General features: G+C 40.0%; 1 protein-coding gene across 1 annotated transcript; it reads left to right on the plus strand.

Annotated features, from left to right (window-relative positions):
- Positions 1-100: 100 nt before the first annotated feature.
- Positions 101-14,704, plus strand: NDUFS1 (NADH:ubiquinone oxidoreductase core subunit S1). Its single transcript, XM_085066238.1, has 19 exons — positions 101-168; positions 659-726; positions 977-1,068; positions 2,062-2,169; positions 3,264-3,340; positions 3,433-3,514; positions 3,618-3,748; positions 4,459-4,644; positions 6,286-6,420; positions 6,820-6,934; positions 7,934-8,079; positions 8,561-8,689; positions 9,671-9,800; positions 10,312-10,472; positions 12,053-12,207; positions 12,771-12,946; positions 13,665-13,799; positions 13,998-14,070; positions 14,354-14,704. Exons 2-19 carry the CDS (start codon positions 663-665, stop codon positions 14,443-14,445), a joined length of 2,187 nt encoding a protein of 728 aa, XP_084922364.1. The 5' UTR covers positions 101-168; positions 659-662; the 3' UTR covers positions 14,446-14,704.
- The last annotated feature ends 3,981 nt before the right edge of the window (positions 14,705-18,685 follow it).

The following is an 18,685-nucleotide window of genomic DNA, read 5'->3' on the forward strand; positions in this document are numbered from 1 at the left end:
GCTCCGGAGGTTGCCGAGCGCGGACGGCCCGCTCCGGAGATTGCCGAAGAAGGCTCCGGAGAGCGCCGAAGGAGGCTGAGGGCAGTGGCGGAAAGGCCCGAGGCCGCCGCCAGAGAGGCCGAGGCGCAGCGCAGCCGTCCCGCGGCGCCGCCGCCCGTCCCGCGCCAGGTAACGGAGCTGCCGCTGCAGCGCGGGCTCTGGGGGCGGACAACGCTGCTCCGGGCGCCTCCGCCCGCCGCCGCTCCCGGTGTCCTTGACGGGCCGGGCGGCGGGCCGGGGGCTGCCCGGCGGGCGGCGGCGCCTCCAAGGTGACCCCCGTGCCGGGTCGCGCTGTCGCCGGCCGTGCCCTCGGCCCCGGGGACGGCCACACGGGGCCCGCCGCCGCCGAGCTGCTCCGTCCGGTCCGTGGGGGAGCGGGGCCGGGGCCGGCGCTCCGCTGCAGGTGGAGAGGCCGCTCGGTGACATTCCTGTGCGGGTGTAGATTGCTAGAGTCGTATCTTGCGTTTGAAGGAGGTAACTCGCTCTCCCATAACTGCACACATAGGTGTGCATACGTGCACCTTTGCACCTGGTGTAGAAGTTTTGACTCTGCCTGTTTGAAACTTGCCAGCAAACATTTGAACTGGTAACAACAGTGCCGTTTTCTCTCTTACCAAAGCACCATGCTTCGACTGCTTGCTGTCCCCAGGACCTTAGCTGGGGTCACCCAGTCCTCCAGAGTATGTGGTAAGTGTCTGTAGTTTATACACAATGCCTGTGGTAATAAATGTACGTGGTTAAATGTATGTGCAGTTCATTTATTGAAGGGCGCATATGCCTACTTGGTTTGCAGGCTAAGGGACTGTGTGTTGCTCTGTTTGTAGAACTGGGATTCTGTCAGCCCTGTATAACTGAAATCAGCAGCGTGGGTGTCTGATGGTTTGCATCTAGCAGTAAGTGAAAGTTGTTTTTTGTTTTCTTTTTCCATGCCCTTCAGGGCGTACAACTGCAACAGCAGCCAGCAACCAAATAGAGGTGTTTGTGGATGGCCATCCTGTCCTGGTGAACCCCGGAACCACAGTACTTCAGGTGTGAGGAACGGCATTCTGCATTTCTGGGACTTCCTGTCTCACTTCTTGGCAGCGTGTTCTATCCTAGACAGCAAAAAACCACCCACCTTTACATTGTTTCTTGCAGTTCTGTAGGGGTGTTTTGACTGTGATGCAATTTCACGTGACAGAAATCCTTGGGGGAATTCAGTGTTTGAAAAAGAAAAATATGCCATGGTTGCCTGAAAGAAGATGCATGCAGCATCAATCCCAGCTGCAAAGCATTATGCAAGGCAATAACAGACTTTGATAAATTCTGGTTGAACTTCTGTCTCTGAACACTGTGACCTTGTAGTCTTTCAGAACCTGTACATTTTGTGTCTTGTTACAGTGTGTCTTGGGTAAATGAGGGATTGTCTCCTTTTAGTTATTAGTTGTTATGATTCAGAGTACTCATCCTTAGCTGCTTCTATTATTCTTGGTGTGGGAAGAAAGGGAACTTGGATCTCCCAGCCTGTACTGAGCATTGTTACTTTTCAGGCTAAAATTTCAAGTAAATTTGGGGTCTGCTGAAGTTGAAGCTAGAGTGTGCTCAAGTACCTTTATACAGAGTATCTGTGTTGTTGAATTATCAGAAATCATTATGCCCCTTGTTGCTCTCTTTATGTTTTTCAATTTTTGCTTTAATGCACTTTTCTTTAAAGAGTGTATGTGCTCTTAAAAAAGTTATTTGTATTGCTAGTGTCCTGTTACAGAGAATTCTCCCTATTATTGGAGGAAAGAATGAAAGAGAGCTCAGTTCTCATTTCCTCAATCAGTTACGAAGGTTAGAAAAAATATATTTGTAATTGATATCCTGACATTTTTTTGCTACGTCACAATTTTTTATTTATGGTCACTTCTTAAGATGAAAGGTCAAATGCACTTGAGCACTGACAGTGTTATTCTTTGAAAAGCTGCATAATGTTTTCTGAGGTGGAACTGAAAAGTCTAACTAAGATTGAATTTTCTTTTGTTTCTTATTTTTTTATAGGCATGTGAAAAGGCTGGAGTTCAGATACCTCGTTTTTGTTACCATGATCGTCTCTCTGTTGCTGGAAACTGTAGGATGTGTCTTGTGGAAATAGAGAAAGCTCCAAAGGTATTGTTTGTGTTTCATAGGAATTGCAATATGGAATATGAGATAATCGACTTCAACAGGAATTTTATGCTGTGCTTAGGGCCCACTTTAAATCTTGTAAATAATTGTTGTCATTCAGCTGCTCAAAGCAGTTTTTTCTCATCTCCCCACTGGAACGCAGTGATTGCCTATGGGTCAAAGTCAGTTCTCAGGTTATTATGGATTATCTTGCTCCTGGACATGGGCATTCGCTAGCTGTGTGTTTGCAGACAGATGCATTTTATACTTTGTAATTCAAGCTTTAGCCACACATTTTCAGCTGATACTACATAAATGGTAAACTTTAGATACTGTATGAATTCAGCTGCAGGATTCGTATCTGCAAGTTCATTCTAAGTAAAGATTGCAGTTTTTATTTTAATGCACTGAAATCTGTTGGGATATAGTATTTGATGTCAGGACTGAACACTGTCTTCAGCAGTACTGAGAAATCTGTGCACTTTCTTTTGGAGTTCAGTCTTGAATTACACATTTATACTCACACATAAAATTTTTTAGCTCACCTCAGCTTCAATTCCTCAGTTTGAGCTTCGTGTGTCTGGAAATGTTGGGTTGTGGCTAAAGGTGGAAGTCATGTGATTGAACAGTAAGAGGGATTTGTTTACTGAGCAGGAGGTTTGTTAATTTTGTAGTAGTCTTGAGAATAATTTTATTCCAAGACTTTATGGAGGCTTTGTGCAAATAAATGTCTTATAAATGATTCATAATCTGAACTTCAATTCTAGAGGTTTTCCAGATGTCTGCTGAAGCTCTTTGATTTGCCTTGTATCTATTGCAATTGGCGTTCTTAATGGTGTAACTGCTTGAATTGGGACTAGAAATTGTAGCATTTTTAACTTAAAATAAATCATGACAAATTTAACTAATCATAGCAGATTATTAATAAATAGGCTTCTAGTGGCTTTACCAGTTCTGTCTTCTTTTTCCTTGCAGACCTCTTTATTTCTAGTTATAACAGATACCTATGTTAGAATTGGGAGGGTGGAGTTGGGGGTTTGTGCCTATTCTGAAAAGAAATATGTTGTGTTCATGCTTGCTTTTTATGATGATTGCAGCCAGTTGCCGCCTGTGCCATGCCAGTTATGAAGGGCTGGAACATACTGACAAACTCTGAGAAGTCCAGGAAAGCAAGGTACCTTTCTTTTAGCCTCCTTTTGCTGGTCAGTTTTACTATCTGCTAAATGATGGAAAGTTGACATTAACTTCATTCTCTGAACCTAACAGAGAGGGTGTGATGGAGTTTCTGCTGGCAAATCACCCATTGGACTGCCCTATCTGTGATCAGGGTGGAGAATGTGATCTACAGGTACAATATCCAATTAAATGTGTAAACTTACGTATAATACTCCTGTCTTAGGTGAAACTGTGCTTTCCAGCAGCCTGGGTATGTTTTCTGTTGTCTGTTCTAGGACCAATCGATGATGTTTGGCAGCGATAGGAGCAGATTCAGAGAGAGCAAACGTGCTGTGGAGGACAAGAACATTGGCCCATTAGTCAAAACCATCATGACTCGGTGTATACAGTGCACTCGATGCATCAGGTAATGTCCTTTCCTTTTCACTGAGGAGAGTACTGAGCCAGGCATATTTGTGTCAGTTTATTCTAGTGAAAGAAGCCCCATGAGGGGTAATTGGTTTTTAAAAAAATTCTTTTCTGATTGTGCTTAAGAATTTTATTTCTGTTAGTGACTGATAGCTTGTTTCCTGGAGCTACCAGACAGGAAACAGAGAGAGATGACCAATGCACGAAAGTGAAATCAGAATTCTGCAGGGCTGAACTGGTCCCATGGTGTTGGTGCCAGAATGGATATATGACTTTCTCAGCCACAGTTGTTAAGATTTATTTATTCTTGATAGCCTCTGTAGCTATATTTATGCTGTTCTGTAGTCCTGAGATGCAGTACCAGCCAACATGAGCCAGGTAGAAAAGAATACAATGTCCCCAACTAGTTCTAGAAAGATCTTTTTAGTTAGGACTTATCTTGGACTCTGTGAAATACAGTGAGTACTGAACTGCTCTGGTTTTTGAGATAACTCCCCCTAGTTTTTGTGACCCTTTCTGAATGAAATTCTGCAAATCGTACTGCATGTGGTGGTGCTGAGTAATGCGTTTAAACAATTGTTTTCTTTTTTTAGGTGTAGGAACTAAGGCTAATGTTTTATCTTAAGAAAATGAGATGAGGCCTGAAAAATGTTCTGTGTTGCAGTTGTACATTCCAGATCTGTTTCTCCTTCTTTGTGCATCTACCAGGTTTGCTAGTGAGATTGCAGGGGTAGATGACTTGGGAACTACCGGAAGAGGAAATGATATGCAAGTTGGTACTTACGTTGAAAAAATGTTTATGTCTGAGTTATCAGGAAATATTATTGACATCTGCCCAGTTGGTGCTCTTACCTCCAAGCCATATGCCTTTACTGCACGCCCATGGGAGACAAGGTAGGTGTCTTAACTCATATTGAAGACAGAGCTTTCTCTGTTTGTCATGTAGTTTATCTTAGGATATGTCCATCCCTGATACCAGGGTTTTCTCTGATTTTTATTTTCTGCCTTTTTGTTGTAGATTTTTCCATAGACTGAATCTAACACAAATTCTTTTACTTACAGCTTATTTAAGAAAAGGAAGAATGTTATAACTTTTAGACTGTTCTTCCCTTAATTTTACCCTGAAATATTTTGGACTTGTAGGTTGTGCTGACTGCTTAGTAAAAGATGTGTATAAAGGAAAATATGAGTTTATTAACTCAGTAATTGTTGAGGACCTTATTTAAAATATCTTGTGAAACTAAGCTGTCCAGCCTCAGAGCAGATCTCTGTGTGGTATTCTTACATAGTTGTTTAAACTCTAAACAAGACCAGAAGCATTCAGGAGACAGAAGCATAGAATGTTAAGGGTTGGAATGGACGTTGAAGATCATCTAGTCCCAAACACCCCTGCTGTGGGCAGGGACACCTCTCACTGGACCAGGCTGCTCGAGACTTATCCAGCCTGGCCTTGAGCATAGGAACATGCTGGTTTGAGCGTGCCGAGGACATTCAAAATCCTCAAGAGCTATTGTAATTAGTCTGGAGGAGCAGGGGAAGTCAGAGGAAGAAAGGTGTCTCCCCGCAGATGGGCTCCGCGAAGGTGAAGGGTGTAATTACCAACTGTGTCCGCTGGAGGGCTCCCCAAGCACGGGGCCGGCAGCGCTGCTGAGTGCAAGCGCCACATCAGTCTTTTGAGCACCACTTTTGTCGCATCATAAACTAGTGTAGCACACCGTGACAGAATGACATCCTTAACCCACCTTCGAGAGATGATAAACAGCAAACAGGGAACATCTCCAGCCAGCAAGGTGTTACATTACACAGCTCTGAGAATGCGCAGCTCCAAGACCAGCGACTGTTAAACTAATACAATGAATGCTTATAACAAATCTGTTTTAACACACTCTGGTCAGATCTGTTGTTATCTCAACTCTTCATGCCCCACACTTGATGCTTAAAAGGACTGCTCTGGTTTAACTCAGCAGGCAGCTAAATACCACATAGCCACTTGCTCACTTCAGCCCCTCATGGGGGATGGGAGAGAAAACTGAGAGGAAAAAAAGTAAAATTTGTGGACTGAAATAAAGACAGTTTAATAGGACAGAAAAAGAAAATTATAATAATGACAAAAGAATTAGAATATACAAAGCAAACGATGCACAGTGCAATTGCTCACCACCTGCCAGCCAAAGCTCAGCCAGTCCCTGAGCAGCAGCCCCCAGCCACCTTTCCCTCATTCATGTGCTGAGCTTGATGCTGTGTGGTACAGAACATCCCTTTAGCCAGCTGGGGTCAGCTGTCCTGCCTGTGTCCCCTTGACCTCCTTCCTGGTGGGATGGGGTGAGAAGCTGAAAAATCCTTGATGTGGTGTAAATGTTGCTTAGCAACAACTAGAACATCTCTGAGTTATCAATACTATTCTCACCCTAAATCCAAAATACAGCACTATACCAGTTACTAGGAAGAAAATTAACTGTATTCAGGCCAAAAATAAGACACTGTTGCTGCTTGTCTATGAAAGACTGCAAGTGGTTTATTTGTTCTTCTAAACAGGAAGGTAGAGTCAATTGATGTTCTTGATGCAGTTGGAAGCAACATTGTAGTGAGCACGAGAACTGGAGAAGTGATGAGAATTTTGCCAAGGCTGCATGAAGATATCAATGAGGAGTGGATATCTGACAAAACAAGGTGTGTGGGATGGGCTTGTACCCACATGTGTTTATGCATGCATTAAAGGCACATTTTGCAGAACCAGAAGTGTGCACAGTAGCACTGACTTCTGGATTTAACTGTTAGTATTGTAACGCTACAGTGAAGAAGGAGAATTGGTAAAATATGTTTTTTAATTCTATAATTGAAGTTGCTGAGTTTTCTAATGTTCTGATTTTTGTAACTTTTTTCATAGTAACTTTTATTTGTATTACTGATTGTTTTGTGTGTTATTGAGAAGGAAAATGTTAATTTTTCAGGGGAAATATTTATTGTATTTCTCTTTTCTAAAGGCTTGCAATTAGAAAACTCAGTCACAGAATTATACACAATTATCTTTGTCTTTGCTCTTTTATAATATTTGTGGTGTTCCCTTAGGTTTGCTTATGATGGTCTGAAGCGTCAGAGACTGACTCAGCCAATGATCAAAAATGAGAAAGGAGTATTTGTTTATGCCTCATGGGAGGATGTACTAGCTCGTGTTGCTGGTGTGGTAAGAGCAATTTTCAATATAAGTATTCTAAAATTAATTTCGAAAGCTGGATGTATTACAATTATTAATATCAAATGAGTTATATTAAAAAGGCTTTTTGCTTTAAGGTTGGAGGGGAACATTTGACTTCTAATCCATTGTGTTTTCACTTAAATTTCTTATATTGACTAATATTTTCTGCTTCGTGGATTGGACCTTTTAAAGAACTTTTTCTGATCGTAATTTCATTTGGAGCATTGGCAGAGAAATTGCTTTTATTTAAATAGGAAAGTAAACTGTTCCTTCAGAAACTTAGGAGGAAGCAATTTTCCCGAATACTCTGATCTATCTGAAGACATCTTTAAATTTATTTAAACTCTGCTATCACCACTTTTGCCATCAAAGACATTAAATCTGTATTACTTATATCTGAATTGTGCTTTCCTCAGTGCTTTCTCTGTGTGGTGATTGATTCTGCAGCTCAAATGAAGTGCTGCATGACTGCTCTGGATTTTGATTAAAAATTTTATGTGGGTGAAGTAGAATTGAATAACTGTAATTGAACTTTCCTCAAGGATGTTTTTGCCCATGGTACAGTAGCAGGGTTTGTTACAAAAGCTATTGCTTTTCTGATAATACCTTTGAGTTAAGTTTACCACTGGAGCTTGTGTTATGGGAGTTTGTATTCTGTCTGCACTGTGGCTTTGTTAAAATAAAAGCATTCACCAATCTTCCTCTCTCACCACGCCAAATGAGAATTAGCTACATCTGAGCAATAACTCAAGTGGGAGAGACCTGCACAGAATACAGAGAGCTCTTCTTTGCTTATCATGAGTTCTGAAGGAGCTGGATTTGCTGCCTGGCAGGACTCAGACACCACTGAGCTGTTTGTGCTACTCCAGGCCAGCGGTTGCACTGCTGGCTTTGGCATGCCCTTAAATAACAAATACTTACCTGGTCTAAAAGAGAATTTATTTCAGCATTTTCTTTTGTTTATGTTTATACTTCCTTTCTCTCCAGCTACACGCAGTCGAAGGTAAGGAAGTAGCAGCAATTGTAGGAGGGCTGGTGGATGCAGAAGCACTAATAGCTCTGAAAGACTTGCTGAATAGAGTGAATTGTGATACGCTCTGCACTGAAGAGATCTTTCCTACTGCTGGAGCTGGGTAAGAGGACAGGCAATGTCTGTCTGTAATTAGTATGTTAATACGTTTTCCAGTCTGCAGATCATCTCATGGCAATATTCTGAAATTACCAGACATAACTGCTGATGCATTAGCAGGATTTATTTGAATTTACAATACTCACTTATAGAGAGTATTTACGGATTGTGAGTTGATACATAGTCTCTACTTCATCGAGGGTTGCACACTTTACCTCATGTTATACTCTGTGCATGGCTGCTGCAGTTTAACAGTCAGTTACTGAAAGCCAGTTACACTCTGTTGTAAGCTGGGTAAGTTAGTCTATTTCTATTTGTGTAGTAAAACTGTAGTACAATTATGATTAGTAATTTGGATTGAGAAATCTCTTATTTCTCTTTCTTCTCCTGAGATGAAAAAGTATTTTGAGCATCCTCAGTCTTTACCATAGCATTCCTTCCCTCTACTGAATTATCTTCCTCTTTCTTATCTGTTTTTGTTACAGCACAGATTTACGCTCTAACTACCTGCTTAACACCAAGATTGCTGGGGTGGAGGAGGCAGATGTCCTCCTTCTGGTTGGCACCAATCCACGCTTTGAGGCACCGCTTTTCAATGCTAGAATTCGAAAGAGGTTTGTATTCCTTGGTGGCGAATAAGCATGTGAATCCGTCTGGATTTGATACAGTGCTTGGTTGGAGCTGCAGGCAGTAACATGAGAGCATTCATTCAGATGGGATCATTGGATTTAGTTCACCTTTTAGTAAAGGGAATGGTGATTTATGTGTGGAAAAAGGGTAGTACCCTGCAGTGTAGAGCTGGTTCATTCCCACTTTGACATTTTACATTAAATTCATCTACTCAGACATTTATTCCTTTGTTACATTACACAGACACCTCAGATTTTCTCTTTTATATAAGTTTAAGGCTTATTCTTTAAAGATTTATTTTCAGCATCAGTTTACTGCTTTTTGTATTTTTGTAACAAATCAGATGTGCTGAGTTTAGAAGCAGTCATTCAAGTTAACATTTTCTTTGCCAAGTAGTGTGGCTTTCCCAAACTTTTGAATGTAGCTAATTCAATTTTAATAAGATATGTCAGTATGAGGCAAATGAGGTCTATAAAAGCCCTGTTCTTCTTAATGATGGGATCTTTGAAAGTATGTAATTTTAAACAGTAATGGCCTTGAAATTTTGAGGGGAGAAGATGCAGCGAGATTTCTGAATGTATACATTTCATACATTTTATAAGTCTATGCCATGAGAAGCTGCAAAAAAAATTTCTAACCAGCTAAGTTTTTTTGTGTTTATCTAAGAAATAAGTGGATTTCTAAAACTGAATTTTGAGGGGAGGAGGGAATTGAGTTATGAACTTGCCATGTAAGGTGTGTTGCTTTACTGGTTCTGGAATATATACAGAGAAATAATCCTTTTAAAAAACCTTTAGGTTTGCTTAACAGTCAGAATAATGCTAAACTACATGTTACCAAAACAATGCCATTTAAATTCCTTTGAAATCCTATTTCAGGTTAGTGCTGAGGTTATAATTACTGGCTTTGGTTGGGTAAAACTCTGTATTTCTTTGATTTTTATAAAATATTTGCCGGTTTTTCAGCTGGCTTCACAATGACTTGCAAGTGGCCCTTGTTGGTTCTCCTGTGAATTTGACCTACCGATACGAACATCTTGGAGAGTCCCCACAGATACTTCAGGACATTGCTTCTGGCAAACATGCCTTCTGCAAGGTACACAGAACTTCAGATTGTGACTGTTAAATGCCACAGGTATTGAGTAATAACCTGAATTCCCCAGAGACATATTTGAAGAAAAGTACCATATTGTAGAGAGGGTTATTTGCTTTTAATCAAATGCCGGTATGAGGTAATGATTAGTGTGCACCAATGTGTGTGTGTGTGTATATATATATATATATATAAACTGTGTAATATATTTAGGTGTGTAAAACTGCAGTGCAGGAAACTTCTGGAATATTTCTTGACATAAAACAGGCTGTTTCAGGCACTGCTGTTTCCACTTAAATGTGTGGTTATTGAGTGTAGAGTTTTGTATTGACAAGGTAGTTTACTGCTATCAGCAGTTTGTCTTGGCTTTATCTCTAAATGAAACAATGACCCTTTTTGAACTGTAGGTTTGCATTGAAGACTTAGAGAGAAATTTGGGGATTTATTACATTATCTGTACCAAGAATTGTCTTTGTAGGTGTGGAATGAATTTCTTGATTCTTGACTTGCACAGGTCCTGGACCAAGCCAAAAAGCCAATGGTGGTGGTAGGAAGTGCAGCCCTGCAGCGCAGTGATGGAGCTGCCATCCATGCTGCCGTTTCCACCATTTCACAGAATGCCAGGGCCAAGAGTGGTGCTGGTCCTGATTGGAAAGTCATGAACATCCTACACAGGTTTGATTTAAAACTTTCTTTGGGAGCATCTTGCTTTGACATTGGGCTACACAGGTTACTACAATGTGAATGTGTACAGATTGCTTTGTAAACACAAGCAGCTTTCTGGGTTAAAACCTGTAGGAAATACAAAAACCAGAAGTACAAGCTAGCAAAAGCTTCTTATTAAAAATAGGTTCCTTGGTGTGGCAAACCTTTCAGGCTCTCCATGAAATTTTATTAATTTATTATATTCACACGTGGAATTTAAGGTTTCAATCTAGACGTACAGAATACGAGAGAGCTTAATAACATCTACTACGGTGCTCACTAGGATGCACAGCAGACCAGTGTCACTTGCTAAATGACTGCATTTTATCTAGAGGAAGAAAAAATGGCAAGAGTATTTGAATAATACAGTTTCTTTTCATTGTTTTTTTTTTAATATTCCTTTTATTGTGCAGCTTCTCAAATGAATAGAGAATAGAAGAGCTTCAAAGATTTTCATTTGAGGGCTTTTGATCTTAGCTGTTCAGTTTATTGGGATATTAGTCCTTTTAATAGTCCAAGCTTCTCTTGGACAGTCCATCATCACTCTCTTTCTAAAATTCTGTCAAATTGACCACCTTTGTAAAGGAAAAATTATTTCAACAAATGTAATGGCACTCAATTGCAGAGATTCAACAAATTTCTTCTGCCAAAAGCAGCTTCATTGATGTAAAACTAGTATAGTTAGAGCAGGGCTTGGTCCTTTGAAGGAAACATGAATATAACATTCTGCTGCTAAAACTGAAATATTTAGTACCAAAACACTGATGAGTTAAAGAACATTCATGATACCATTTTGAAGTGTGGTTTGGCAGTCTTTCATATTGACTTCCATACTTATGGTGTACCATCCGTTCTACCTTAAGTGTAAAAAGCAATTTAACTTGCTGAAACTTCTATGTCTGGCTGTGTCAGACAAAATGAGTTACATTGGAAGATCTGTACTCTAGAGAGAATCTTTCTTCTTTTAAATAAGTCTGGCACCTGATTATGGAGGATTATGCAAAACTGTTTCTTTGGAAAAGGAGGACTGCCAGAAAACGATTATTTCATCCTTTTAAAAGTATTTTTATGTGTGAATACATGAATAGTGATGAAATAGTGGTCTTAAGTCTTCGATGATTTTACGTAGCTTATGGCCCAAGAGTTGGTCTTTCATCTTCCACGTGAGTGCCCTAAATTACAGGCCTGATGAGTTCCATTCATAGCTGAAATGTCATCTGGAGCATCAAGCTTCGCCAGTGAGCTGCCTGCCACCAGGCCCTGACTTTCAATGTCTGCCTTTATTTTTGTTATCCCATCTTAAATAAGTGAGATTCCCTGTAAAAACTTCAAATGGTGTCAGGTTGTCAAAATTCAAAACTAACTTGATACTCTGTCAAATACTCTGTTAAAAATTTCAGTTGCCTTTGAGCTTTGTGTTTGTCGTGTTAGTATTAGGAACCTCTTATATCCCTTCAAGATACTTAGTCAGAAAAAGAAGTGAGGTCTGTTCAGATGGGAGAGGAAGAATTCTGAAATAACTTAAAATCATGATATGTTTGTTCTTACAGGGTTGCAAGCCAAGTAGCTGCTTTGGACCTGGGTTTCAAGCCAGGAGTGGAAGCAATTAGAAAAAGTCCTCCCAAAGTATTGTATCTCTTGGGAGCAGATTCAGGTTGTATAACACGTCAAGACCTGCCAAAGGACTGTTTTATCATCTATCAAGGTAATTAGTAGATGTAAATTAAGAAATGTTGCTCTCTTAATAGCTGGAGAAAAAGTGCAAACAGTAGCATAAAACCCTTTGAGGAATTCTAGCCTTTATTTTCTGCCAAGAAATGGAACTTCTAACACATAACTGAGATACTAGTTACCTACTTCTTAGGTAAAGACAGCAAACTGTTGATGAGTAATAAGGGAATATTAACCAATATAGGTCTTCTGGAACATAGCTTCAGACCTGGCAGACAAAACAGCATTTGTTTCCAGCTGTTCTGTCATACCAAAACATGACCTTATCCTAATCTAAGAATCATTGTTCCAAGAACACCCCAAATCTGTGTGACTATAGAGTCTGCAGTACCATTTACTCTTGCTTGTAGTCCATTCATTCTCCCCAAAGTACTAGGCAAGTAAGATCTCAGAGCAGTCAGCCTAATAGGCTTCATGCCAAGCAAAACTTAGAAACTTTTTCTCCTGGGAACACAGAAATTCTGTATTGTGTTAGTAAAGCATTGACTTACTTATGTCTCATATGTTGTATACTGTGTCCTCTTTCCATGTATTTAGGGCATCATGGGGATGTGGGAGCTCCCATGGCAGATGTTATTCTCCCGGGAGCAGCATATACAGAGAAGGCAGCCACATATGTGAATACTGAAGGTAGGGCCCAGCAGACAAGAGTAGCAGTAACACCTCCTGGGATGGCAAGGGAAGACTGGAAAATTATTAGAGCTGTCTCTGAGGTACTGTTGCTTTTATAAGTTGTTTCTAATAAAGTATACGGAGAGTTTAAGTTGCTTTGTGTAAACACTTGCTAGTGTAAAAAGAGGTACATATTCAGGGAAACACATGACTATTTTTAAGAAGTAATGTTTTATACTGAATCTCTTGTTTATTCTGTGAGTTACATCATATTGTTTCCCGTTTGAGGATAGCTCCAATATTGTAGCTGCTGTATGCTGTTGGAATATATATGCGAGAAGCGTTGCAAATTTTACAGGTTTTCATGAAGTGCTTCAGAGGAAACTCATGGGAGCTTGCAGTTTCTTGCTTTTTAGAAAGGAAACAGCACAGACTCTGAGGCCAGGATCAAGTATAATTAGATGAGGTCAAAATATGTGCTTACTACTCACAGGGAACAAGATGCATTGATAATTGCATCAACTTTTATCTCACTCGGTGGTAAGCTAAGGAAAATACAAGTGACATCTGTATGGGAGGACAAAAGTACTTATTTTCTTTTTTTCCTTTGTATAGCAAACAGGAGAGCCTGTTTGGGCAAGTGTCGACTATGTAGGCATCAGAAGTCCAACAGAACCCTTTGTACATTCTAACTGCCTGTGTTTTCAGGAGTGTAGATTTTTCCTCATTTTACTTTAGCTATGTTAATGAAATGGTAATCTAAACCATTAGGAATTAAATCCCTAGACTTGATGGCATTTCTTTCTATGAATCTCTTAGTTGGCTGGTTTGACCTTGCCTTATGAGACCCTCGATCAAATACGGAAGCGTTTAGAAGAAGTATCACCTAATCTGGTTCGATATGATGATGTGGAAGAAGCTAACTACTTCGTCCAGGCAAATGAATTGGCAAAGGTAAGCAAAACTGAAGCATCTTGGAATGATTTAGTGCTTTTATATAGCAGAATGCTTTTTTAAAAAATGGGCCTTCTTCATATGTAGTACAAGAAACTTTTTTTGACCCACACTGAATACAGAATTCACTAAACAAATGCTTTGGTAATAAGTTCCTATCATAAAGGTGACTTTCTTTCTTTTCCTTTCTTACCACAGTTAGCGAAGGAGCAGCTTCTTGCTGATCCTCTTGTTCCACCTCAGCTCACAATAAAAGACTTTTATATGACAGGTATGTATAGTGTGGTGTTTCCATTCTGAAATCAGCAGAACATTTTACTTAGCTTTACAGTAAGATTCTTATGAGTCATTTAAAGCTTTCCACTAAGATACATAGGATCTGAGTATTTTGAAGACACAAAATTTTTCAGTAAAATTACTTGGAATTTACATAAAGCACCAACTGTATTTTCAGCTAAGTGGTTTTACTTATCCTTTTTGTATCCAGTCTTGTACTAAATTTCTTCTGTATTATGTCTGTGCACTGACATGTTTGGTTTTTGTTTTTTTTACAGACTCCATCAGCAGAGCATCCCAGACAATGGCCAAGTGTGTGAAAGCTGTTGTTGAAGGTGCTCATGCAGTAGAAGAGCCATCCATCTGCTAGAGAGTAATCAGACTGCCACCACCTCTAAGTTTTTGTTGCAGTTAACTGCTATGACTGATAGATTTTTTTCCAAATCTATTTGACAGGCCGTTGTATTTTTTTTTTTCTTCCTTCATTCACATTTTCATTACTTCAGATAGTCCCATCATACTATAGGACTGTTGTGTCTGAGGGAACATGCAGCACTCAACTTACTGTACCCAGAGGGCAGGGTACGTGATGATTGTATACAAATAAATTATAATACCAAACCATGTAATTCATGTAGCTCATGCTTTTTCCATGGCAAGAAATCAGTAAGCAACTCAGACTCAGCAAATCTTGATTATCTAGGAAGGAATTTACATGGCAAAAATACTAGATTATAACTTTTGTCCAAAGTATCCAGGTATCTTAATTTTAAGCCCAGGTCAAAACGTGAGCATGCTATTTTTGTAATGCACTTTTAAAGCAAGTTGTCCCTCATACATGGTTTTATGCCAATGTTCAGACCTATCACTGCTCTGGATATTTGTATGTTTCTTCATTCAGTTTCAGTTGAGACTACTGTTGGAGGAAATACAAATAATTTTGATGCTGTGGAAAAAAAAAGCAGTCTTCACACAGCTTCCTCATACTGAATTGCTTTAAAAATTAGCAAAAAGACAAAAGGCCTTTATACCAGTTCAAATACGAAAAAAAATCTCAGAATAGTTTCTCTGTGCACTGATCTTTTTATAGTAAAGTGGGGGAAGGGGTTGTGTGGTATTTTTTGGTTGAGTGGTTGGGGTTCTTTTATGCTTTAGGATAACATCAGTGACTCTCTCCTCTCTATGGTGCTGGTTATTGTAAATTTGGAAGAAGGATAACTTCAACTGGCTACTAAGGTTCAGTGTAATTCTTCCAGGAATCTTGAAAATGGGAACAGTACCATAAAGCCATCACTTCCAACTTTATTATTTAAAAAAAAAAGTTAATTTCGCATGAGGAAAAGCTACACTTCTCAGTGTAGAATAATACTGAGTGCAGGGGAGTGCTGCTGTAGAAGTCTTAGTTTTATAAAATTCCTTTTTTGTTCCATGTTTAGGATTTTTCAGTAAGAAGTAACTTTTAAAAAAATTGTTTTCTTTCTGCCGAGGAAGAAAACTCTTCCTGGTTATCCTGGTATATCACAGTGTCCTTACACAAGTCTTAAATGCTGGATGTTGTTTCTCAGCCTGCCATCTCCAGTTACCAACAGAGACAGGGTCAGTTCTCTTGGTGGTACAAAAAAAGGCAACTGTACACTTCTTACTACTCCAAGTCTTTCAGTTAGTACATAAAGTATATTCTTGTTTCTACTCAAAAACTGTCCAGCCTTTACTGTGAAAGGCAAGAGGATAAGAAGTACATGGGGTGCTGTCTGTCCTCTTCCTACCCTATTTCCTACCTAACTAGTCACCAAGTACAGAATTTTTCAGCCAAACTTGGTAATAGCAAAGAGGCTCTCTATAAATGTGACTGTTGGAAACTAGACAGTAAAGAGAAATCTAAACTAGCGTTCTTACCCACTGAGTTTAGAGTGTAAACCTTCCCTTATCTCTTCTGTTTGCTCTGGTGGCTGGACAGTCGGTGCACAGGTGGACTTTTACCCTGCTAGTGACAAAAGGATAACAGGGATCTGCAAAGGCAGGGAAGTGACATAGGCTGGGCAAAATATTGGAACAAAAATTACAGAAACAGGGTTATTCATGCAACTTACCTCTGTTTATTTAAGAAATAAAAGTTTACAGTTAGTGCTACTACTTGCTGGTCCTGAAGCTGCAACCTGAGATTAGAGAATTATGAAGTGGCAATGAAGAGCTGGGATGGTGGGACATAAACCTGCTCTGAATATTGTTCTTGATGGATAAGGTAAGGGCTGATTAGCCAGGTGATAACGCTGCCTGAGCCGTCAGTGTGCGGATGCAGCTCACTCGGCATGCAAGGCTGGTGGGTGCCTTTAGCCCGACTCTGCTGGGGTGGGCAGGGGCTTTGTTCCACTTCGTTCTGGAGCTGAGCCCAGCCCCGGCGGAGATGCAAGAACCCGAGAGCAGCGCTGGTTCCACCTGGTGGCCAACTGGCAGAACTTCTCACCGGGTGCACCGCCAGTCACTTGAGGTGCAGTAACCTTCATCTCGCTTGCTCCTGTGCGCTCCTGCCTGTACAGCCTGCCAAGCAACAGGACTGTGTCTGGGCAGAGATGGATGGGGTTAGTCATTAAGTATCCTCCTCTGAACACAGTCCTGTGTAAATACAGCTCGTGTGTGCAAACTATTAACCCCGAACATAGATAAAATCTTGCCCTTTTGTAGTCTTGTCTTCAGCAGGTGGTTGTGGGGAGTAGAGAAGGCAAAGGGTGTGTTAATTCAAGGTAAAACCATACAAAGCAGTTATACTTTCAAGCAAGTTTAGGCCAGGTGCAGTCAGATTAAAGGGAAACTATAACTGCAGGCAGATTTAAGCATCAAAGCCTAAAGCAGTGATTTCAAACCAAACAAAATTTAAAAAAAGCCCAACCCCTGTTCGATAGCCACCTTACTGAAAGCACCAGCATCCCATGCATGCATCCCCATAGTTCCAAAGGGAGAGTGCTTAAAACCCTGGGCAGTGTAACGAGCTGCTTCACTAAGAGCAAACCTAACAGAGTTCAAGTCAAACAGGTATGTCCTCAGCAAGACTCTGAAATGTCCAACAAAATTAGCCCATTCATAAAAATAGTTGTAACTGACTTTAAATGTATTTTGAAGCATAGCTCAAGGCAGAAAACAAAGTGTCTGTAGCATTTCCCCAGGAAGTTAAAGATTTGGGATCAGCACCTCTTCTGAGGCTGGTAAGATTCTTGCAAGACTGTCTGCTATATGCTGGATTGGGGGATGTGCTGTATTTTAATATTGAAACCAACAGAAAAGCAGCTCAGGGTCATAGCTCTAAAGGAAAAGCAGAGTGGCAGACTGGCATCAGCCTTAATCCAAAGGGAAAATATAACTTCATCCCTGTTCTCACACCCCTGCTCCTCATAAAATACTCCAAAGTAAGTCAAAACATCCTCTCCCTCTCCCAAAGCAAGACAGTCTCCTAATAATGATTTATTGTGTTGTCCTTTGAATATGCAATTAGATGAAATCACCTTTAGTGATGAAGGGCTGCAAGGTGCTACAAAGCAAACAGAGAGAAGAGGACTTCATAGTGACTACCAACATGCAAAAAAAGTAGTAAGTAAATGGGGAATTCTGGAGAGCAGCTAAAGGCTAAGGATGTCACTGACAACTGCAGTAAGCTTTTTATAAGGAGTGCAAGAACCCCCCAAAATATTAAAATGCGTAATTTCTCTCAGAATTACATGAGAAATTGCACTGCTCAAGATGGAACTTTTAAATTCCTGTTTAAAAACAACAAAAAAACCAAAGCCAAACAAAACACACAATTATTAATTTATTAATAGATGTTTTAATAATAATGATGATGAAATGCCAAATGGGCACAAGTACCTTTGCAAACAAAACACTTAAGTTTACAGAGTCACAAGGAAAACTTTGTTCAGAAATGAACAGCAAATCCTTCACTGTGTGTGTGGGCTTATGCAAGTCATGGTCCTTTCTGTTGTGTAAGGTTTTATCCAAAAGAAAATTTACAGTAACACATATTAGTTGATGGAATGATGTCACCAAAGTGTCCCAAAGTACCCACGTTACTCCAACTCTCCATAGCTCAACACCACAGAAAAATAGCACAGGGAGAACCTTGTGATTCAAACAAAATGAGTGATTCCATAATCAGCAAAACTTGCTATGCTAAACACTGTTAATAATTATTATGTTTTCTTACAGCTACATGTAAGCATCTATTCACAGTGCCTAATGCTGAGAAACCTACAGAAATTTGGAGGCAGAAGAGACAGTAGAGACATCTCCTCACTCAGCTAATACTGAGTTTTGAATGTACTTAACTAATATTTCAAAGAAATAGTTTTATTTCTTCTTGTCACCTTCTGTACACCTGTGTTTATGTTTGACATGGCTCAGAGATAAGAACCACCTATCAAAAAGAAACACACTAAGAGCAAGAAGCTTCATTTGTAACAACTTTCAAAATCCACTGGAATCCCATGACCTTAGACACTAATTAAGCTTTATGCTTTGATGTTAGCTCAGCTTTTACTATTTTTGAAAAGTCCTGTCCTACATGTTTCTTATTTCTCAAGTATCTATCACATGATATTTGTTGGAAGCTACTTTCAGAA

The sequence above is a fragment of the Lichenostomus cassidix genome, chromosome 7 (assembly GCF_008360975.1).
Source record: "Lichenostomus cassidix isolate B80296 chromosome 7, HeHo_3.0, whole genome shotgun sequence".
NCBI lineage: Eukaryota > Metazoa > Chordata > Aves > Passeriformes > Meliphagidae > Lichenostomus > Lichenostomus cassidix.

Bases quoted from the DNA above. Each gene is read 5' to 3' on its own strand.
- NDUFS1 (XM_085066238.1), top strand. From the start codon at position 663: ATGCTTCGACTGCTTGCTGTCCCCAGGACCTTAGCTGGGGTCACCCAG. The intron at 1,069-2,061 runs GTGTGAGGAACG...ATTTTTTTATAG, and splicing joins CCGGAACCACAGTACTTCAG to GCATGTGAAAAGGCTGGAGT. The intron at 14,071-14,353 runs GTATGTATAGTG...TTTTTTTTACAG, and splicing joins AAAAGACTTTTATATGACAG to ACTCCATCAGCAGAGCATCC.